Source organism: Schistosoma haematobium, chromosome ZW, assembly GCF_000699445.3.
Source record: "Schistosoma haematobium chromosome ZW, whole genome shotgun sequence".
NCBI lineage: Eukaryota > Metazoa > Platyhelminthes > Trematoda > Strigeidida > Schistosomatidae > Schistosoma > Schistosoma haematobium.
The window spans coordinates 44,273,637-44,296,358 of record NC_067195.1 but is presented as its reverse complement, the minus strand read 5'-3'; the positions used below and the strand labels follow the sequence as shown (position 1 = coordinate 44,296,358).

The 22,722-nt window shown below is 32.6% G+C and overlaps 2 protein-coding genes across 4 annotated transcripts in view; one reads left to right on the top strand and one right to left on the bottom strand.

Moving 5' to 3' along the window:
• COX15_1 (Cytochrome c oxidase assembly protein cox15) overlaps window positions 1-11,739 on the top strand; it is a 49,460-nt gene extending 37,721 nt beyond the window's left edge. The window contains exons 17-22 of the mRNA XM_051211505.1: window positions 2,303-2,374; window positions 3,984-4,064; window positions 5,349-5,442; window positions 6,752-6,863; window positions 8,497-8,871; window positions 10,494-11,739. Coding sequence (XP_051071570.1) covers window positions 2,303-2,374; window positions 3,984-4,064; window positions 5,349-5,442; window positions 6,752-6,863; window positions 8,497-8,871; window positions 10,494-10,754 — 995 coding nt within the window. The 3' untranslated portion in view covers window positions 10,755-11,739. The remainder of the gene's footprint in view (window positions 1-2,302; window positions 2,375-3,983; window positions 4,065-5,348; window positions 5,443-6,751; window positions 6,864-8,496; window positions 8,872-10,493) is intronic.
• A 264-nt stretch (window positions 11,740-12,003) lies between these two features.
• On the bottom strand, window positions 12,004-19,845 carry BRE4_2 (Zinc finger protein containing five transmembrane domains; the record flags this gene model as incomplete). Of its 3 annotated transcripts, XM_035731408.2 has the most annotated exons (6): window positions 12,004-14,911; window positions 15,826-15,927; window positions 16,686-16,808; window positions 17,573-17,760; window positions 18,630-18,829; window positions 19,550-19,805. In XM_035731408.2, the coding sequence occupies 6 exons, from the start codon at window positions 19,803-19,805 to the stop codon at window positions 14,650-14,652; spliced, it is 1,131 nt and encodes a 376-aa protein (XP_035587042.1). In that variant the 3' UTR covers window positions 12,004-14,649. The 3 variants fall into 3 exon arrangements, with proteins under 3 accessions (XP_035587042.1, XP_051071568.1, XP_051071569.1); XM_051211503.1 differs by having other exon boundaries at window positions 12,004-15,927; window positions 18,630-19,509; window positions 19,550-19,845; XM_051211504.1 differs by having other exon boundaries at window positions 12,004-15,927; window positions 19,550-19,845.
• Between the last annotated feature and the right edge of the window lie 2,877 nt (window positions 19,846-22,722).

Sequence of the window (22,722 nt, the reverse complement as noted above, 5' to 3'; positions counted from 1 at the left end):
CGAATATTTTGATAAAATTTGGGCACCGAGTATAGAGAAGATATTATTTATGCAAAATTATATTTGAAATAATTTCAGAGATGGAAATTTAAATAATTCCAACGGTTCGTTCAGGAATCTTGTCTGGACGTCTTCAGGGTAATAATTCAAGTAAAAATCATCAAAGAATATATAATGTTTAACAGTCGAATCAAATCTATACTGTGCTTATCCAATCATATTCAGATGTTGACTTTAGTAAGTGGGATAACTTGAGTCAGCTATATGTGAATTATGTGAAGAATAAAAGATATGAAACAAATGAGTGATTGTGTGTATATTTGTAAGTTTAAGTTATTAATATCAGTATTTGGTTGTGGTAATTGTTGAGTTTTTATTGAGACCATAAACCAATCAGTGTTAAACCATAATTGAAAACCCCGAAGCACCGGACGGCCTTTTCACCCCAGTATAGGGCTCATCAGTAGTGCGCATCCACGATCTCGCACGCGGGGCTCGAACTCATGACCTAGGGCCTCGCCCACAGACACTTAACTTCTAGACCACTAGACCGGCGTCCAACGGCGTTAATGTCTAACATTAATCAATGCACGATATCACACAACCAACTTAATAGCTGATAATAAATGTTAGTTTTTTATTAGGAGTAAAAATAAAGTACAAATTGAAAATGTTTTTCAAACGTTGATATGTATGTAAAACTAGAACCATCGAATGTATAATTGTGATGATAAAATATTCAAACTAATTCCTCTTAGAACAAACAGTGCATATGAACTGAACAGGTTGGATAGAGATATGGTCCAATTACTTGTCAACGATCATTTGCCAAGGGGTGACCAGTTGAATACCATGTTTTCTGTTCAAACTGTTCTTATTAGCCCATACGTGCAACGCTTCTTCTGTAAATCTTTCCTTATGCGTGCCAAACCCTGCCCGAAATATTTTAATCCTTTCGAAGTTGATCTTGTATCCTGTTTCTAACGCGTGTAAATATCTCAAATCTATTCTCATGTTTCCTCAAATCAACCGAGGATTTGGGGAAATGTTTCAAACATAGTTTATATTCCTTTAACCTCACAGTCAACTGTCTAGATGTTTCTCCCACATTAGCTGCATTACAATCATAATAAATGGTCTCATAGACAACATTCTGTTGTTCCTCCTTTGGAGGCCTATCTTTAACTTTCACTAATGTTGATTTTATGATATCACTGAGACGAAAATACACTTATGTTTGTTTGGAATCACCTTAATTTAAATAATGTCTTCTCTATACTCAACACCCAAATCCTATCAAGCTATTTGTTCAAATATCGAGAGATATTTGTATAAATTATTTTGTAATTGAATTAAATTATCAAATAAAATGTACAACTGGTACGATTACAGGATTTTTGGTGTACAATGCTTAAAACAAAATGTTTATCCTAAATCTCAATTGGTTAATTCTCATGAAAAATCTGTTTGTTTTATCAAAGCGGCCATCACAGCTACTAGAACGTCTCTGAGAGAACGTATACACAAAGCCACTATAAGTTGAGGGTCACTAACTCCAAGGATTAGTAACGTTGATGACGTTTAATCTCTTGTCATACCAAAGAAAATAGGACGAAATATAAATAAATTCTTTAAACACAGAACAGTTTTACCATCAATCACCAAAACAGCGACAGGTTAGAAAGTTTGAAAGAATGTTGAAACACCCATCAAACCAAAAAGTTCAACAAACTGGAGACAAACTTAGCACACTGAATATTAACAAATGGATCATTAATTTATCATCTAGAAATCTATGTACCCACGAAATGTCTTTGCTTAAAAAGGGTCTTAATTTCATTATAAATAGACCACAATCATAGCCTTTCGATTTTGTGCCTAGAATTGAACCGATATTGAATTGCCTTACTAATGAAACAGCGAATAACGTGAGGAATAAAATTGTAGCCGCCTTATTATATCAAAAACCACATATTTCTAATTTAACTAAAGATGAATTACATCAATTGAAACAACTGAAAAACAATTAAACAATTGTCATTGAGTATATATATATATATATATAGCGCATATTTTTGTCAGAATTTAACTGAGTAATGTCAACACTGGAATTCAGGACTTTATCACGACATCATTTTGACCAGTTTACTTCGATGTTTATTTGACAGACACACACAAATATTCTATTAATTTCATTATCACTTTAATTTGATCGAAGTTGCTTGGTTCAGTAATAGTATTTTCTTGAGTGACTTATTTGAGAATTTGTTTTTAAAAATTTCTTTCCGCTTGAATGTGTAAGATTCTCTTTCATATGAAGAAGTAGAACGTTATTTTCCTGAAGAAGGTTGTTATCGGCCAATTGTTTTAGTAGGTAAGTTTCATGATTAGTACCTCCTATTTTTATCGATTTAGTGTTTCTTTTACATTTTATATAAGGAAGTAATCATTATGCATTAAACGAATGAGGTAATTGATACTAGGTGGTCGAAGACAGGTGTATCTATAATATCGAGGGAATTGTCGCCCCCTACCCCAAAGACACTCGAATCCACGTTACCCAGTGTCATAGTACTGAACACAATTATGAATTTAACCCCTGTTTTGTTTCCTTTTGACATAACAACAGTCATTCATTGATGACAGAATAATACATGACAGTACATAGTACGTATAACATATAATTCATCTTGCTTTATAAAACTATATGAAATGTTTAAAAAAGTCGATACTTTCAACATTTATCTATAAATAACTGAGTATAGATGTTGAGTGATTTTAAACCTGTTTGTTCTGGTGGACGTCATTGACAACTTATTAAATGTAGCTATATGTAAAAATTGTACTCTGTGAAGTCCTATAGAATAGAGTGAATACTTTAAAAATCACATAACAATAATTAGTGATCAATGATCTGATCAGTGTACAGAAAGTTGAACAATTATTTCATTTTTCAAGGAAGATAGTAATAGTAGTTTTGTTTATCAGACTTTGTATTCCACTGACATGGGAGTTCTATCTGACCAGTAAATAGGCTAACCGAGATCATAGAACCTTAAAGGTACATCAATTTCGTTACGCTCAAACCACCTTCCATTTATTGTAATGAACTTGGCTCATTTCTCTTTCCGTCATTTAAAACACCAATGGAAGTTCTCAGAAATCAGGTTGCTCGGCTGTCTGATCGTTTTAAGAAGTTTCTTCGAGCCCGAGTATTTTGTTAGAAACGTGTGTATGGTCATTTTCTAAATTTAGTACGTCGGCAATCAACTGGATGGTGAATCAGCAGTCGGAAAGCACACGGTACTGGTGACATTCAATATTTTCATCAATATATTAGATAGATGTTCGTCCAGATTTTCGGTTATCTTAGCAGTCTCTGCGGCATTTACTGAAACAAGTGATAAATTTAACAAGAGGTATTTTATTTAGTGCATTAGCTACCTACGTAAATGATACGTCTTCTAATTGAATGCTAGATTCGGTTCCTAAGCTCTTTTAGTAACCCCCAGGCTAGATCTACACAGCGACTTGAGCACTAAAGAAAAGGCGCGAAATATGGAAGAAAAATTCCACTCCAAAGGTTCGTTTATGCACAGAAAATCTGGTTTCTTATAGTATTTTAGATGGTGTTGGGTTTCCCGAAGATTCTGAACCGCTACTAAACATAGTAGCAGTATAGGTACTATCCAATCAGAAACTGGACATGTGACTTTTCACTTTCTAAATGTTTCTGGCAATATGTCTAGTGAATGCTGATTGGACAAGATGCTTCTCGATGTTTCGGAGCCTTTTTTGGCTTTTTTCGAGGAGTTTTCTGGACCTCCCCAACAGTAAATCTCAAATCTGATGAAACTCTTGACATGTCTTCTCAAGTTTCGTCAGAGTTTTATGTAGCTTAATTCGTATATCTTTTGGATTTCTAAAGAAGTCAAGCGGTATTTTTAAATTGTGCAAATCTTATATCTTCTATTTGACTATAGGACCAAGTGGTGTAGGAAAGTCCGAATTAATTCGTCAATTAATTAGTACAGATCCTGAACATTTTCGAGAACCAATCAGAAGTGAGTAATATAGTAATATAGTGCTTATTTGTAAATTTGCTCATTTTATCAAAAATTTAACTCTATTTTAAAGTTCATACTAATTTCATCTACGGTAAACAGGAGTAGTACTGGCTTAAGTGTTGAGATATTTTAGATTGATAAATGAATTCATAAAATGTATATTCATAAAAAAATGTTATAAACTTTGGTGTATAGAGTGGAATTTTAAATCTACTTTACATTCATTTTATTGAGGGAAGAAAAACGGATTTATTTACATTCCTACTTGATTTTGTGAACAACCAAAATGTAATTGCTTTTAATATCTTTATAGTTTAATAAGAAAAATTGATCACTTCAGTTTGTAAATTACGTAAAAAAGATTTTAAAGATAATAATGAAAGATTTTTCCAAGAAGCGATTATTGAGGTAATCATCTGTGTTCATGCATTTATTACCATAGCATAGTAATCATAAAATCTTATTTACAGTAAGAATACTAGTATTGACAGAAATCTAGGTGTATTCAGATGGAAATTCTTAAAGAACTTGAGAAACAGCAGGTGTTTTAAGTAGACTACACAAGTGAATAATAGATGTACTGAATATAGAAGCATTAGAATTAGATTTACCCTACTTTCTTAGTGTTAAGGTTATTATCCGATGTGCTTTTCTTCTAAAGTTTCTTTTTGTTACTCAATTAAATTTTGCTAAGAATTTTTTATTGTCGAACAGTATTCAGCGTCACGTTTATCTGATTGTTGGTATTAATTAACTTTAACTGAATAAATTATAATGTGGCGGTCAGTTTAAGTGATTTGACATTACGTAAAATATGCCTGGATTTTAAGAGGTTAGGGCCAATCAACAGTAAGCCCTTGACATTTATTGGGACTCGTCATCAAAGTAAAGTTGGAACACTGGTGGAAATGATGTTCTCTGTACTGCTCAACCCCGTTTCGCCTAATGTTAAATTTGGAAAGTTAACACTGAGTTATTCAGGTTACGGTTGTTCTCCTGTAGAATCGAGATATTTTTATCGATTGATCACTGAGTAGTAACGAATGTCATGTTTATGTAATCGGAATGATAGCTAACATGGAAGCCATGTCCATCAGCGCTTCCTTCCGATTGCCACCAACCACATAGCATATTGGCTTCTACTAAAAAATAAAATAAAAATAAACCGTACTTGTTTATTGAATTTATTTTCTATATATTAATGTGGAGTAATGTTTTATGTATATTATCCACTACAATGAATTAAATCAACTGTTTGTTTTTCACATAAAAATACACAAGTAACCACACAAGAACCAAAATCTGAAGAAGTTCATGGTGTCGATTATTTATTTGTAACTAAAGACGAATTCAATACATTCATGGATGCCGATTGGTTAGTTTGCTTTCTTTAAAACTTTGCATTAAGGAAAAAAACTTTTTTGATAAGGCGAACTCTGTAGATTTCATTAAATTGAGAAAAAGTTTTTGTCACTAATTAATATTAGTTGAGAATTCCGGAAAACTAGAGACCGCTAAATACATCTTTCTAGTTTGTGACAATTCAACACTTATCAGCAACACATAAACCCGGGATTCCACACAAAATCTTTTGTGTTTTATGACGAGAATGCTGTAAGTATTAGTCTCTGAATCTCTATCCAATGATGTACATTCTCAACTTCAATTATATGAGGTGTGATATCCAACCAATGTAACTGATCAGTAGCTGTCCTACTTTTAACTAGGTTTTTAATAGCTTTATAGGTGACATTCATTTGTGATGATGAATTATTTGTAAATTATCTACTGTTGTGCCTACAATGAGAGGATATATAGTCTTAGTCTCGATCAAATAATACACAATAATATGCATGTCTTTTTAATTATTGTAATGATTGAACAAAACTTTTAAAGTCTCACCATTGTGTCCCATTTAATTGTCATTTTCATTTCATACTGTGAATATTACGAAAACTTGGATTGATAGTTTAATTTCCTCAAAGTAACAAGATTACATCTTTCATAGAATATGTTATATATAACTGTTGTTGTCATAGATTCGTCTAAGAGACTTCAAAGATAGATGATAATAAATATTCAAAGCAAAATTTTCTCCCTTTCGTTATAAATTTTTGAGTAGATGCCTTAAATGAAATTAAGGATACATGTTCCATCTAATTTGGAAGTCGTGATCTAGACGCATCTGTTTTTATCCAGGTGTTGGCATTCCTACTGAGCCTTTAAAATGGTACCCATTAGTTTGAATTGCAAAGCCCTGATAGTCATCTATCTGTACAAAGGGTTTGTTATTTGTTATTGATTGCAAGGGCTTATATTCCTACTGTTGAATTGATTTGGCTTTGAAATGACAGGTACTGGGTTCGTATATTGATGTGGATATCAACGATGGGATTGAGGGACAGGTCCGGAATAGAGTGACACATGACACACATGAAAACCGTTTAAAGTACTTAACCAATAAATAAATGCTAGGAAATTTCAAAGTATTTCCTTAAGAAATCCATGTGCCAACGTAAATTAATTATTTACCCACATTCCTCAACTATCTAATCAAATTTTCAGCCAAAATAGATATCGTGATATATTAATTTTACTAATAATTCCTCTGGGTGATTTAATTGTCAAAAATCACTTACAGTCCAATGTCTATCACTTTCTTCCTTCTGAAAAATCTTGTCTAGCCTTATAGATCCTTGTGAGACGTCAAAAAATTGTATGACAGGATTATGTTTAGATGCAGTATTAGAAATTATTCAAGCTGGTCAAGTGGCAATTTTTGAAGCAGATTATCGTGTAGGTTTTTATTTGCAATAAGCAAGTTTTTGGAAAATTAGCATCTTTTAGATTTGTAAATCCCAGACTTTTGGTTGATTTGTTTTCATCTTAAAGCATATTGTTACATGGAATACTTTTTCACAGTATAGCTAGATCGGAGAATCATGTGGACTGACGGATTTCTCAGGGTTTTGGTATATATTTTTGAGGCGTAGTTTTTCTTACAAAGTAAATTTAATTGGTGAATCATATCAATGACGTGAACATTATCATATTTACTGAAGACCTGAATATTCTGGCTTCGCTTTTTAATTGTGAACTACTCAGTAGTAATTCGAATTTGTCTTCATATTGAGGATGCATAGAACGCTCAAGAATTTCGGAATTGCGTTTTTTCATACTAATGAACTGAAAATTGAATTGTAAATTTAGTAAGGTGAATGATTAGAAATCAAGCTCTATAAAATGTTTCACCAGCAGTATTCTTCATTTTTAAAACTAATTGAAATTCAACATGTCACCCGCTAGGATTGAATTGAATAATTCAAAGATTAGTATACTTTCCACGTGATCTCATAGTGCTGTTTTCGATCAGTAGTAACTTTTGAACTATTGAACAGATGAATAAAGTGAAATAACCAGAGGAGAAAGGTGACTAGCAGTGGAATCCATGACGCGCCTTTCATCTAATTTGGGGCTCGTCAGCTGGATGTACCTGCATCTCAGAGTGGATATTCACTCTGGGACTCGAACTCCGTACCGTCCGCTTCAAACGCCTCCATGTTATCCACTTAGTTACTTAGTTCAGATAAGCACTATTTTGTGCAATGGATCGAAGTTTAAATTCACTTTGTATTGTTTATTTGAATCTTCCCATTGATGTTTAGGATTGCAGTTGATCAGTCTCTTATTGGTATATATGCATCTGTGAGGACTGCCTCGATATTGCCTGAAGTCACGGGCATTATAAGCAGAGATGGATGGTGGCCAGCAGTGGAATCTAGGACGCGCGTTTCGCCAGATGCACCTGCATCCCAGAGGTGATGTTCACTCCGGGACTCGAACCAGCTGACGAGTCCTACATAGGACGAAACGCGCGTCCTGGATTCCACTGCTAGTTACTATCCATCTCTGCTTATGATGCTTGTGATTTAAGGTAATATCGAGGCAATCCTTACAGATACATATATGTCAATAAGAGACTGATCGATTGCAATCCTAAACATCAATGGTAAGATTCAAACAACCAATACGAAATGGATTAAAGGTGAAATAACCTTTGAATTTTTAGCTCCAGTTCTACATCGTTAATGCACTTACAGTTTATTTTCCAAAAATTGACAACAATATAATATAAATCTATTCCTGGTTGTTTTGACCTCTATTGTCGCAAACTGAAGAGAATAACATTATATTTGATGTTATCAATTTCTGATTGGTTAATTTAGTCGCCACTTAAACCGTTCATTATCAATAAATTACTGATAATCTGATAAGTTGTGTGATGAAGTGATATGAGCTTCGTAACACATTCAGAAAAGAGCTTGTAGGAGTTATATTACTTCTCGGTGTGTTGAAAATAAGCAACGAATAAAAACTTAATCTTCAGATTTCTGGCCTACTTAAGTTATGCATTTTGGTCTATTTTTAGAATTTAGTGTCACTTAGGACATCAACATTGAAACCATTTATAATTTTTGTTAAACCACCAACGTTCGATGTTTTGCTGGAAACACGACAAATATATAATCATAAAAGCAGTAATTGTAATACACCAACAATAAATGATACAACTTCAACTGTGGAATTATCACCAACACATTCTGTACCAACTACGCCACATTTAACTAATCGTACTATTAGTGGTTGTTTTACACCTGTAAGGAACTGTCAACAATGGAGGAAAGTCTCCGGTGAATTGGGACAAGAGAAGAAAAACACAATGTCCTCAGCGCCATCATTATCAGCATCATCGTCTTTGGATAATATACTGGCTACGGAGATACAAAAAAAAATGTCATTGGCTGTAAGTGAATTACTATCATTATTATTATTATTATTATTATTATTATTATTATCTTTTCGTATTTATTTTTAGCAATAAATTAGTTTTCAGCACGAATTAATATCAGCCGAAGAACTATTGGGAACCGAAAAATATTTAGTAATTGATAAATCCTCATGTCGTTTTCACTGTCGAAGGTACAATCAAAGAAAAAACGTTTCCTTGAACCGTATAAACAATAATGACAGTAATAATATAAACCATAGCAAATAAAATGGATCGAAAACTAATATATCACTATTTCGGAAGAAAATTAGGCACGATGTTTAAAAAATCGATAAATTGTTCAAGACAAACAAAGATCAATGCACACAAGGTGATCTAAAGGAGACAAGAAGAAAGTAAACTATTACAGGTTTTTAAAAGAGTATAAATAGGAAAAGGGAGATGATAAATATTTAACTGGAAGATAATAATAATAATAATAATAATAATAATGAATAACACTCATATTAAGATAACACAGTTGTTGCTGTGACTTTAAGGCCGGCTAGTTATCACATGATTTATCCGCCAATCGAAATATGACTTATTCAATCTCAGTACTATGCCAAACCAATGACGTTCGACTGGTTTGAGCAGCCTAGCGTCCTATTGGTCCCTTGTTCGTCTAGCCCGTCCAGCTCAGTCCAGAACGCCAACAAACAGATTCTACCATGTGAATCATTTATCTCAAACATACTTGGTTTAAATACCAGCTAAACAGACCGCATCACACCATAAAATAGGAAATAACATTTATACAAGATCAAGCCCAAAAGTGGCTGTGTGTGGGTGACTGTAATCAATAGGCTGAACATAACTTAAAAACAGCAAATCGTATAATAATAATCTATAAGTCGAAATGAAACTTATAATAAGGTGAATGTAGATATACGCAATCTAGTTACTGAATAGTCATACAATAACAATAACTATATATACATAATCTTAGCCCATTAATAGTTACTCGTAATTTAATCTTCGCTAGGATATAACAGTTATGATCTTACAGAAACTGATATCTTCGTGAATTTCAAACCCCATGCTACAGCCAGAGATGATAACATTATACTAATTAAGATACTGAACGTTTTCTAAAATGAAATTTACACACGAAATTATTCAGTCGGCTGTAATTATTGCCATGTATAATTTTCATTCGTGAACGAATTCAGTGGTAACGCCCTCAAATTCGACATTTGGTGGTAATACTTCATATCTAACTGGGGGTGTATATTGTCTCGAAGATTCCAGACGCTCCCTCCTGATGAATATCAATTATCATAAAACCTAAACTAAGGGTTTCTTGTTAGTTATCTCTAAATACCTAACATCTATTGAAATACACCATGAAGCAGAATCACTCAACGTGGAGGTCAAATTGGAAATTGAATGATGGGAGTCAGTCAGGATTATTGTTTAGATAACATGATAATGGTAACTATTATATTTGGATTTGAATCGGGAGTTTCTTTTAGAAAGGTCAGTCAAATCGTTGGTTGATTGTTGTATGGAACGATGTAGTGATTTAGCAAAACACTTTAGTTTTATGAATAAATTACTTGAGTTAATATTGACTATTTTGTTTATTATTTATACAGGAAACACACTTTCATGAAATGATTCAAACAGCATCTCGTCTCGAAGTAACGCATGGCCATTTATGGGATTTTGTTTTAATTAATGATGATTTACCAGTGGCATTGGAACAATTATCTGAAATGGCTTACCGTATTGAAACAGAAGCATTTTGGATACCGAGAATTTGGTTAAATTCAACAAGTAATGAATTGAATTCAGAGAATAGTCGATCTTATGTAGATGCATCAGTGAGTACAATGACTACAACTGCTGTTCAGTAAAGGATTTTGATAGGCTGTTGTCTCTTCCCATTGTTTTTATTAGGAGGCCAACAGGTGATTCTGTTTTTATGGAGGATTGCATTTACATGTGTTCGTAGTTCCAATTTCTTATAATTTAACTGATTGCCAACTTCATCACTACCATTTTTTCAAAGATATTTCGAACTACACCTTAACACTCCAAAACAATTATTCTACTTACCATGTATATCTTTTCACAAAACTAGTTATTTCATGTAATGAATTAACTTCTTGGATATTTTACTGTATTCTTTTGCTTATTTTTATCACTAATTTGTGAAATAAAACCAATACTTAATTTGTATTTAGTTTCATAAATCGATGTAAGTTAAGTCACCATTAAAAACCTGGAAGTGCTGGGCGGTCGTTTCATCCTAGTGTGGTACTCTTCAGCAGTGTGTATTCATGATCCCAGGTCATTTGGTTTCCCACATGAATGCTTAACCTTTGAATTACTGAACTGACATTTAATGGTGTTAATGTCTAACCTCAATCAATCCACAATATTGCATGACCATTTCCTATTGTCTTTGGTGGATAACTGCTGAATATAGGTCAAATTCGACTAATCAACCATTAAATGATTGTCTCGTACTTTAGTTGGTCAAATTTAGACGTGTTACCACCAAAGTAAGTAGTTTGACATTATATTGGGTTGTATGTAATTGTTAGTAAGTAAGAAGTAACTGTATCTGTCAGGGGTTGGAAGTAGTTAAAAAGATATCTCATATGCTTCATCATAGATTTGAGCATTTATAGCTCTGTACCGTTTCAAAAATCCTTAACACAAAGTTTATGAGATGAGGACAACTTTATGTATCCCTTAACTACTTAATATAAAACGTGTTTTATTAGGAAGTTATATTGAGGCTGTATCCCATATTTAAATATACCTTTTACTATATAATGACATAAATCTACAAATAACGTTGACTGGTTAGTATTTGGGATTATTGCTCGTAAGTAAGACTTATTTTATTTGGTCCAGACATTCTATACTAGTGTTTGTTGTCCTTGTACTATGGAGGTTGGGATTCAGAACTTGATTCCTGACTGAATATACTTAATAAACCTATTGTATTCTACTACGTAGATCTATTTTGAATAAACAAGTAAAAAGTGTATTAAAACTCTCCTTTATTCTATTTCTACCTTCATGGTATAAGGAATAAACCGTTAGTTACTGTAGAATAAGCGTTATTGTCACAAATAAGATGAATACTGGACGGTAAGTATCACGAAAACAATCGTCTATACAGAATGATTTCTGAGTGTAATTAGGAAGATGGGGTTATATGTCTGTAAAATAAATCAATAGAGTTCGACATCAAAATGACGATAAATCTTGATGTGTAGCCTCAAGTATTTGTTTTTGTTATGTATGTTAAGCAGTTGTTCTTATCCCAGTATTTTCTCCATTTTTACAGTAATTTAATTGCTGTCCTTTGTTAACTTCCTAGCTTTTCTTAGTAGAGCGATTGTTTGTTTGTTGATTATTAGCGTAGTGAAATTCTAAAATTTCCAAATGATTTTGGTCATTTTTTTAGTTACGAATAATGCTATTTTGATTTTCCAGATTTCAGGTTATTTTTCAAAATATTTTGACTGTTAATACACTTGGTTATTAGTGTAATCTACTCGAACATGCTACACAGAATTGAAATTAAAATCAACTTCATCTGCTCGCCAAAATCCCGTTAACCGCGTAACGATGAATAAATTGTTTAGACTCTTAATGACTATTATTAGCTTCATTTCAGTTATCTAGTACTACACCTAACTGTTGACAAAACAAGAGGTATTGTTAACATTTGATCACATTACCTAATTACGGCTTGTATCAATCATATGTAAATGATATGATGAAGGGATTAGCCTGTCACCAAACTATTTACTGTAATCTATGGTAGCAGACTGTTATCGATATAGGGTTGATAATCAGTAATAGCTCAGATGTTAGAGAACTGATCAAGTGATTCACAAGTCAATCACTAAACTCCAATATGAATAACAGAGTTTAGAGAGTGAATGTCACAAATAACATAAACATAGGTTATCTTATTTTTGTTTTGTCGATAATATTGACGTTGAATCCATCACATACGTTAGCGTACTTGTTTGCACCATTGACAGGTCATGCAAATTCCCAGTCAAAACATCAGAATGATTAAAAACTGTAATTTACGTGGACGGTGATCACATAGTAACGGTTAATTAATTAAAAGACTGGGATTTTATAAAGATACCATGAAATAATTGTCCATCAAAAACACGTAAACTCACGAAAGAATAGCTGCTCACTTTACATGTTCTTTATCCTAACATTTTTTTAATTATTTACTTCTGCTAGGTGTCGTAACTTGAATATAACTCAACATTTTATTCCGATTAAAATGAAACTGACCTACTAAGATTTAGTACCCTCATGGTTTTAACGTAAATTGTCGAACCGCGAGCAATAACTGTCACGATGCAAATAATCTTTAAGTGATTTTGACCATATGGCAGCAAAATCTCTAGTATTTTGTTGATTATTATCTTCAGTATCCATAATATCTAGGATTGTGTTAGAGATGTTTTCTTCTATGTATTTAGTTCTTCATGAGGGTTGACATATATGTACAAGTTCAGGCATTTTTGCCACCAGTATCAAATACAATAACAAAGTACTTTAGTTCTCATCAAACCTTATCGATAAGTATATGCCTCTTCTCTGACACTACATCAAATGATATGATTGAGTACTGAGAGCTTGGGAGACTGATTATCAAGATAACTTTTATGCATCTCTCGGTTTGCATGGGCACACGGAAATATCAATTGACATATCATAAAATCAGGACAATTTATTCACCAGCTTGGTTTATGATAATGGTTTACATTTATCAAAGACAATCGGTTCATGAAACATCAGTGGTACAAATATATCGCTTAATTTATGAGGTAGATAGTCGCAAAGGTATTGCAAAGTGCGATTTGAAACTATATATATATATATAGGATCTACAAAATAGGACCTCATTTCACAGTTTCATGTAACTTGATTCCACTAATCGAAATTTAAGAACAAATTAAACTAAATGAAAAGCAACCAGATGTCCTGGAAATTGATAATTACTTCAATGTTGATAAGACTCCACAATTTATTATGTAGTGAATACTTTGATATTCATGTTCGTTACGTTGCATAAAATCTTGAGACAAAAAGAAAAGGATACCTAACATGAAATCATGCATGAGATACACTTATGCTTCATTACACTAAATATTGTGCACTTGTATTTCTTGGTTTTTTCTTATTTTAATGTGTAGATATTTTTTAATGAAAGCGAGAACGACAATAAATGTAGCTATTCTTGCTTTAAGTTTGACTAAGGAACAAATTCTATGAATTATGCATATTAACCAGTAATGTTTATTTTTAATAATCCTGTGATTCGTTCCATGAGGCTAGTCATCATCGCCATAAACGTCTTAGGTATCATCATCATAATCAGTAATAATGAGTAATATTTCACCATCGCAGATTAAATCCAATGAGTTTGGAGGCTTTTTACAATCGTTCTCCCGAAAAGTAGTTGACTCTTCATTATGTTGTCAAAATGGCTAAATCACGATTGGCTGGCCTCGTCGGTTATCGGCTCATTGTAATCCTATTGATTGACAAAGGATCGACACATATGTACTTACGATCAGTATAGAAATGACTGATCCTGTAGTTCGTGCGGTTTTCATCCATAATCTGTAATTTGTCAGTGTCTCACTGTTGTTCATTATTTGCATTTAATTACTCGATTGTATAATTGTGTTTGTAACCAAACGAAAATTCAAGTTACAAAAATAATTTTTTTCTCTACGTACCGACTTGGTTTTCTTATGTAGAATTATCTTCCTTAATAAACTCAACTGGAGGCTTACCAACATCGATTTTTAAATGCAAAATTGGATAATTTAATTTCGAATTTGATCTGAAAGTGTTGTTTTCATGTGAAAAATGTGTTTTAGTTACTTCATCGTTATATGTTAAACTGTGGAATTGATTATATAATTTTATTTGTGATTTAACAAGCGTGTAATTTAAACTATTGATTCCATCAAGACGATATCTGACTTTTGTGAAGGATAATATTTGAGTTCTGAGATGAAATAGAAAGTATTACATGAAAATGATTTGTAGTAATTTACCAAAATGAGAATAATTTTTGACATATGCGTACAATATATTGCGAGGTATACCATTAAAATCTTGAATTATTTTATTCTACAATGTAAATTCTCACTCTCATGCGCCAAATTTATAACGAGTCTAAAATCGGTGACAATATTGTGTAGAGACGAGTTTAAAATAACCGTGATGACTTTCCAGATAGTTTCCAAACAATCGCAGGGCAGCCTTTATAGATGGATAGTTTGTGAGTGAGAAAATAATATTGCAAAATGTAAACGGATAGTACACAACTATCAAGTCTATTATTACTTTCTACAAGTTATTCGGCCCATAAATCGAAGATAGTGATATAAAATCATCATAATGGATATACCTTATCCATATCCTGGAACCCTTTCAAAGACTGAGACAAGTTTTTAAGAGTTTCTATATTGGTTCTAGTTACGGTTAGACACTTTGGGCTAGAATTAAGGATCCAGAGTTTGGTTTTTTTTATCACGAAATGACATCAGCTATAATGTAAAATGCTCTGTCGATAGAAATACAAATGTAAAATTACGGTAGAAGGAAGAATCATTTGATGTGCTAAAAGATCCAAATTTACATTAGTACTATCGAATATCTATATATACAGAAAAGGTATTATTGATGAACAATATAACTTCCTAATAGAACTGTCCTGTTTACCCATTTTAGTTGGGTTAACCATTCGTTGGAAGTTGGACTTAAGGGTGGATCATGTGGTTGATTCATTGTAGATCGTAAAGTAATTGGACTTTTAAGATGAACACTGTATTAATTTGTTCATGAATAGAATGATTTATGCTTTGCGTTCGTTCATTGACAAAAATACTTAATTTCATGCTAATATTTAAAACATACCTTAAGGCTGAATGAAATGCAAGACTTGGTTTATGTTTGAGCATTGTGAATTGTGCTACATTTGGATCAGGACGTATGACAGGAATTTCATTTATCATAAGCCTGTAAAAAAATATTTTAATAGCTGAATAAAAGCAGTATACCATGAAATAAAACAGAAAATTAGAATTTTAAAATTTATCATTAAGTTGTATTCCATTTCTTAAGGAAATTATTGAATCTTCATGAATTTAAGTATAACAGTCGAATTACGATGCATTTGCACATACGTTTGTCTGGTTGATGTATTATTTCAAATAACTCATAACAGCATCAATAAGGCTTTTTCATTTAACACAATGTTTTTGACAATATATCATTCATCATTATGAATACGTTTCTTTTCTCTTTATCGGTATAAGGTTGTGGAGATTGTTGATTTCTTGATTAAGATCATGAATCGATCAATGTTAAACCACTATTGAATCACATGTAGACCTATGAAATTTGGACAATCTCATGTCAGTCTCCAGCTCCTAGTTGATTCTATCATAATTGAATTAAATGTCTCATTGCTGGTACTTCAGTAAATCTGGTAGATAACCTTGAATCTATGTTAGCTTGAGTTATTGAGTTAACTATGTATATGAATCGTAACAACAAGAAGATCCGCATCATCATTTGTAAGTTGACCCATTTAATACAGAAAAGTCAAGAGGTTTAACTACTTATACAACCAGACTTGTATACATTACTCATCTATGTTTTTATTAATGTAACCAATCGCAATTGTATTTAATTTGTAAAAAACTCGTTCTTACGTACAAACACATACAATGACTAAGCGTAATGAATTATTGATCTGAATAAAAAGCACTCACCTCTCATACACATCATCGTCCTCTGCACCCCAACCCCAAAATAAATTAGAATACCCATTGACACGAAGAAAGGCTTTAAGTGGAATGGATAAAACACCACCAATTAGTTCAATGTAAGGGAGCCTTTTCAAAAAAATATAAAACAAAACAAAACGAGGACTTAGCCGAGAAAATACACAATTTTTGAATTATTTAAAACATTCGAATTAAGTAATGTCTTGAGTTGATTGTAGGTGAGTTTTCAATTTAAAAGACAGATTATATCCTAAATTGTTTTGCTGAAAGACTATTGAAAACTTCACAGCGATATGCATTTGTATGTGGTCGTAGGTGTTTGAATATCAGTCCATAGTTTTAAATTACTTCAAAATTGAACAGATCTTTATAAATCATATAATTGATTTATAATTGTATATTCACCGATGACAACTCCAAGAGGACACATGGTGGGTGAAGACAGGTATAACTATATGCGCCATAAATAATGAACTAATTTTATATGGTAAAGGTTTTTTCTTCATTCAATCATTTTTCTTGTTTTATAGTTGATATACAGTACGGAAAGTTGATTGGTATCAGCTGACAACTTGATAACTGTTGAATGAAAAAGCATGTGTAATAATGATTCGTTCTGTAGAGTATAAAACCTCTTTGTCTATCTCAACCTGTGTTTGTAGTGAATAATTGTCATTGATTCTGATAAAATCTTTATTAATCAATCAATTCACCCAGTCATACGTAAACTAGAACCTGGTATGTGTATATCGGTTCAAGTTTCCACGGCCCATTCAGTCAGTTAGAGGATAAATAATAATAATAATAATAATAATAATAATAATAATAATAATAATAATAATAGTGAGAATAATAATAGCAATAGTAGGTACCTGTTTTGAAATTTATCTACGCTTACACTGATATGTTTAGGATAGATTGAGCATGTATAATCAACTTCATTGTTCATTGGTATTAGATCAACATCATGAAATATTGCACAATGAAACGGCAACCAATTCAACGCTTCCACAAATGCAGTATTCATGACTATTCCCTTATTAAATGGCTGTTGATCAATCTGTGAAGAGGGATAATTATTTTCAGAAGATAGTGGAAACGAATGGTTCGAATAGGTTCAGATATGACAGACAACCAGTGGTAAATGCAAACCTCAAAATTTTTATTAGAGAATACAATGTAGAAATAAACAATTTAAGAGAATTTTATAATTTAAAATCTAATAAAGTGTATGTGGGATAATGAGAGTTGGATTCACTCTTAGCTTTGAGATAAACTCTTGATAAATCAAACTCAAGTGAAAACGAATATTCGACTCCACAAGACTCACTGGAAACTAGAAGTTAATTAGGTCTCTGCACCTGAATACTATCAGACTATTACTATGAATAAAATCTTAGGATACTCATTTCATTTTTGTTCTGTCCTGTTCCCTTGCACAAAGACAGAAAATCTTGGTCTCAAACACCTGTGTGGTTATTAGTGCTCATTACTAGAGAGTGTTGGTTTCAAACAAGAGAGCTGCTCAGTACTCCGTGGTTTCTAGTAGTTCTTTAATTGCAAGTAGTTTGTGATAAAAAATAACTTATCACTGACATATCTACATAAATGTTTACTTTAATATTCGAAAACAGTTATTGGCACAATGCCGTCCTTATGATAATAAAGGTTTGCATACAATCATCAAGTCTGAATTCAAAAGATAATGTTCTCATCATAAAGGACAATTTCGATTTTAAAATAAAATTATATGGTACTAAATAACTTTGGATCGTTTTAACGATACTCCTGTATGAAAGTTTATGAAATCATACGGTTACTGGTTGTTACTGAAATAGGGGTATCACATCAAACTGGCATGGCTCAATAAGTAATAAGATTATTAGTATTATTTAAATAATAATGATAATTACTTATTCAGAAACATACCTGTTCAGAAACAATTAACAAATAACATAGATTCCGTTTTGTCAGTAATTCAACCAGACGTGGAATTAATTTCATCAAGTGTTCTGCACGATTTCGATATGGTATAATAATGACATTACGTCGAGTATATGGTTGATTTGAAATAAGACAACTATTTCGACATCCCTCACTGTTGAACAACTGATGAGTACCATTCAAAACTAGTGAGCAACGAAAAAAAACCGTAAAAAGATTATTTATTCGAACTAATAAGCTATATTTCTTGTGTAATAGTTTGGTTGGTCAATAGCTTGATATACTAAATTGATAGCAAGTTTCCTCTAGTTGGAAACAAAGCTGATCGAAAAATATTTAGACGTCTTTCTCACTTTGCAATGTGATTTGTTAAAGTTTTACTAGATATAAAGATAACTTTCACCACGAACTTGATATTGGTTGGAAAACTGGGGAATGAGGGTATAAAATAATGGTTTCCATCTTAGATTGGAACTCTTCCTGATCCCCCTCCAAGACCTCACGAGAACTTAAAACATTCAAGCCCCATAAACGCGAACGATATCATCGAGAGATAGAACAGGGATAAAACTGTTCACATTCTCAATTTTAGTCGATTACTGATGTGGTGTGGTCAAAGACCGATATTGATACTGAGTGACTTCCTCATGCCTGACATTGATAAACTCGATCTTTCACTAAAACTCTAGTAATTCAGTAAATTTGTCTTGAGGTTATTCATAAGTGAGTATCGGATTATTGTTCGGTGAGGTGACTTATGGATACTAGTTACATTTGAAGATAAAGCTCTTGAAGATTTTCCTACTGTTTCCAGTCCATCACTAATTTCACGTAATCTCTACCAATCACACAACTGAAAGATAATCTTGTGATCAGAGCATTAAATTACCAAAAACAAAACATACCTTTTAGGCAAAATTCTTTTTCATGCTTAAACCAAGCTCTCTCTACAGTATCACCGACATCTTCCACTGTTGGAATGTCTGGATTTAATAGTCGAGATAATTCATTTGTAATGAATAATGCAAGTTCCGAATCAATTCTAGGGCGGAACATTGGGCTATTGACAACAGAAAATGATAACCATTGGTGAAATATTAAGCATAGAAACAAGGTAAAGCCACAAATAAAACATATCAAGGTGTAAAGTATTATCTTCATTTTTTTAACGGATAATCAGTAAGAATTGTCTATTTTTGGCTGTGACTAAAATTCCGCAAATTTAATCGGAAAAACTATTTCCTTTCCTAGATCGATATATTTAAAATCATCCAATCAGACAACAAATTTAATCCTGAAACTGATTGGAAGAAAGTGTGAATTTATTAATTGATTTGGTATTGTCCAATAGTAGCTTAAATACTGATGATTGCTGATTGTTTCAGTTCATTTATGTTCGATAATTATTCATTAGAAAAAAATTGAATGACAAGTTCAAACTAAGACGTAACACATTTGGAGGCCATATGAGGATATATAATGCCACCTTTAATAATTCAACCAATACTGTATTATTATCTATGGATAGGGACAATATGAACTATATAATATTAGCCAAGGCAAAAATAACTGATGAGACTTTAAGTTATGGACGACCATAGAGTGACTCTAAACTGACCTTGAGAAAAGTCATCTACTTACTGGAGTCAAAAAGGGTTATAGATTAGGATTAGGATTGAGAGTTAGAAGTTAGGGTTAGGAACTAGAGTTAGGGTTTTCATCACGAACTACATCAGCTATGACGCCGAAATGCTATTTATCCATATGGTTGAGTAAAATTCGCTCCAAAAGTCTAAGACTTGCTGCTGGGTATTCTAGATCACCAGAAATCACTTGGTAAACGTCTCATTTTTGTAATTGAATTGTGGAAATTTAAATTCCTGATTGTCGAACTAAAGGAGCCCATTATTACCTTCAGCTTGTGATCCCCACCTGGAAGGATCTAAACATCTTTGATTCGTTTCCCCTTTTAGTACGCTATTTTGTGACGCTTTTAAAGGACATTTCTGCACTGTATATTTTACTTACGAGTCGAGTGATTATTATTCATCCTTCTAGGCTGCTTGCGGAATTACATATTTCCTTTGCTGACTCTGGTCTTGTTTTTCTAGTTATCCAGGTTGGGGTGCATAGGAATAGCTTAGCATCGTCCTGTTATTGCATCGCTGGTTTAAGCTACGTTCTCCGGCGACTAAGTGATATGACAATATCTCGAACATAGCACTTTCAACTTTTGGTTTCATTAGTTAGTTTCATTAGCCTCCCCTCACGTTTGTGTTTTACAAGAACTTTCGCCCTAACTTGAATGAAAAAATTTGCAATAATTGAGCTTCGAGTTTATGGAAAACATTAAATAATGAAGTTACATTTGGGAAACTCCCAGCCAGGGAAATTGAAAAATCCAAAATTTTTCTCAGAGCTCTATTCTGCGTTTGTTCAATTAAATGATCAAACATCATATGTCATTTCTTTTTTAGATGTTTATATATTTTTCAGCACATTTGCTTATTTGTTTCGATGGAATGTTAGACATATTTAATAAACTGAACCACCGATCATGTCCTAAGTGGTAGTTATTCTATGGAATATAATTCAAATAGAGATAAAAAATTGCTGGGTGTTAATCACACCAAAGTCCTCACTAAAGTCGTTTTTTGTGAAAATTCACAGCTTGAAGGAACTTCAGTTGAAACCTTTCGGATATTTGTTCTGTCTTATTTTATTGCTTCTTTTCATTAAGCTAAATAGGTACAAATATGATACTTTTCAAAGTTACCAATCGTCATTTTACTCTTATAGTTTAATGACGATATACTTTTAATCTTTGAGTAGTATATCCATTGTTTGTCAAAATGTTATCGGAAACTTGTTTTTAGCTCGCAATATCTATACAAACTCGTTAAAGCTGGGAAATGTAGACCACAGGATTTTAGCTCAGTGACAGATAATAACATCCACACTATAGATTCTAGATATCTAGGCCTCCATTTTGTTTGTGGTCAAACATCTTGACAATTGAATAGTTTAGATGATAATGGTTTTTAGTATTGAATATTTTTTTTCCGACTAATATCAGTTCATGGCTTCAGCTAATTTTCCTCTAATCATTTCTTGACAAATCACCGCCTTTAATTGATGACACACTCATATCTCGGAAATATATTCTTCCAGTTACCAGTAAATCATGCCGTTTTTACTCGTCTATTAGTATCATCTTGTTTAAATATTCAGACGGGTGTGTTTAGGCTAGTTAAAATATTTCTCGACAATTGTAACCAGTGGCGTCCAATCCGTGTTGGGTAGAGATAGGTAGCTACTTCAGACAACAGATGAATGGTTGCGCAACCATTCATGGATCGATTGATGTTAGACATTAGCACCGTTGGATGTTGGCTCAGTGGTCTACAGGTCAAGTGTTCGCGCGCGAGACCGAAGGTCCTGGTTTTGAATCCTGTGTGCGGGGTCGTGGGTATGCACTGTTGAGGGGTCCCATACTAGGACGAATCAGTTTTTCAACGGTGGTCTAGCCTACATCGACTCATGAATTCAACTCTTAAAATTGTATAATTATTTGAATGTTATTGACACACATGTCCTTCATTCTTGTCTAAAATATAGTAGTAATTAGTTCCCATGATCTGGGAAATCACATATCGGATGGTAATGAAACACAGTCAGCTTACACCAGTTAATGTAAAAATCCTATGATAAGAAAGTCTGTTTAACCACTAAGTGCTTTTAGCTGGCTTCTGACAATATTTATTGAATTCTTGTATTACTTTTCCCTCCTTCTTACTGTTGATATACATGGTATGAACATTTTACTTATAAAGTACTTTTTGCTTGTGTTTGACAGATACCATGCACATTTGTATTGACAAGAATTTAAATTAATTTAAACAACACTAGACTCAATATTCGTTATAATTATATCTAATGAAATATTTGAAAAGTTAGCGTGGAATCTTGAAATTTTCTGCACAGTTATGAATGGGCTTCTTTTCTTTTCATTTATTCTGTAGTGATAAAATTATCCTTGATTTCTCACATAAATATGTTTTAACCTCTGATGTGTTGA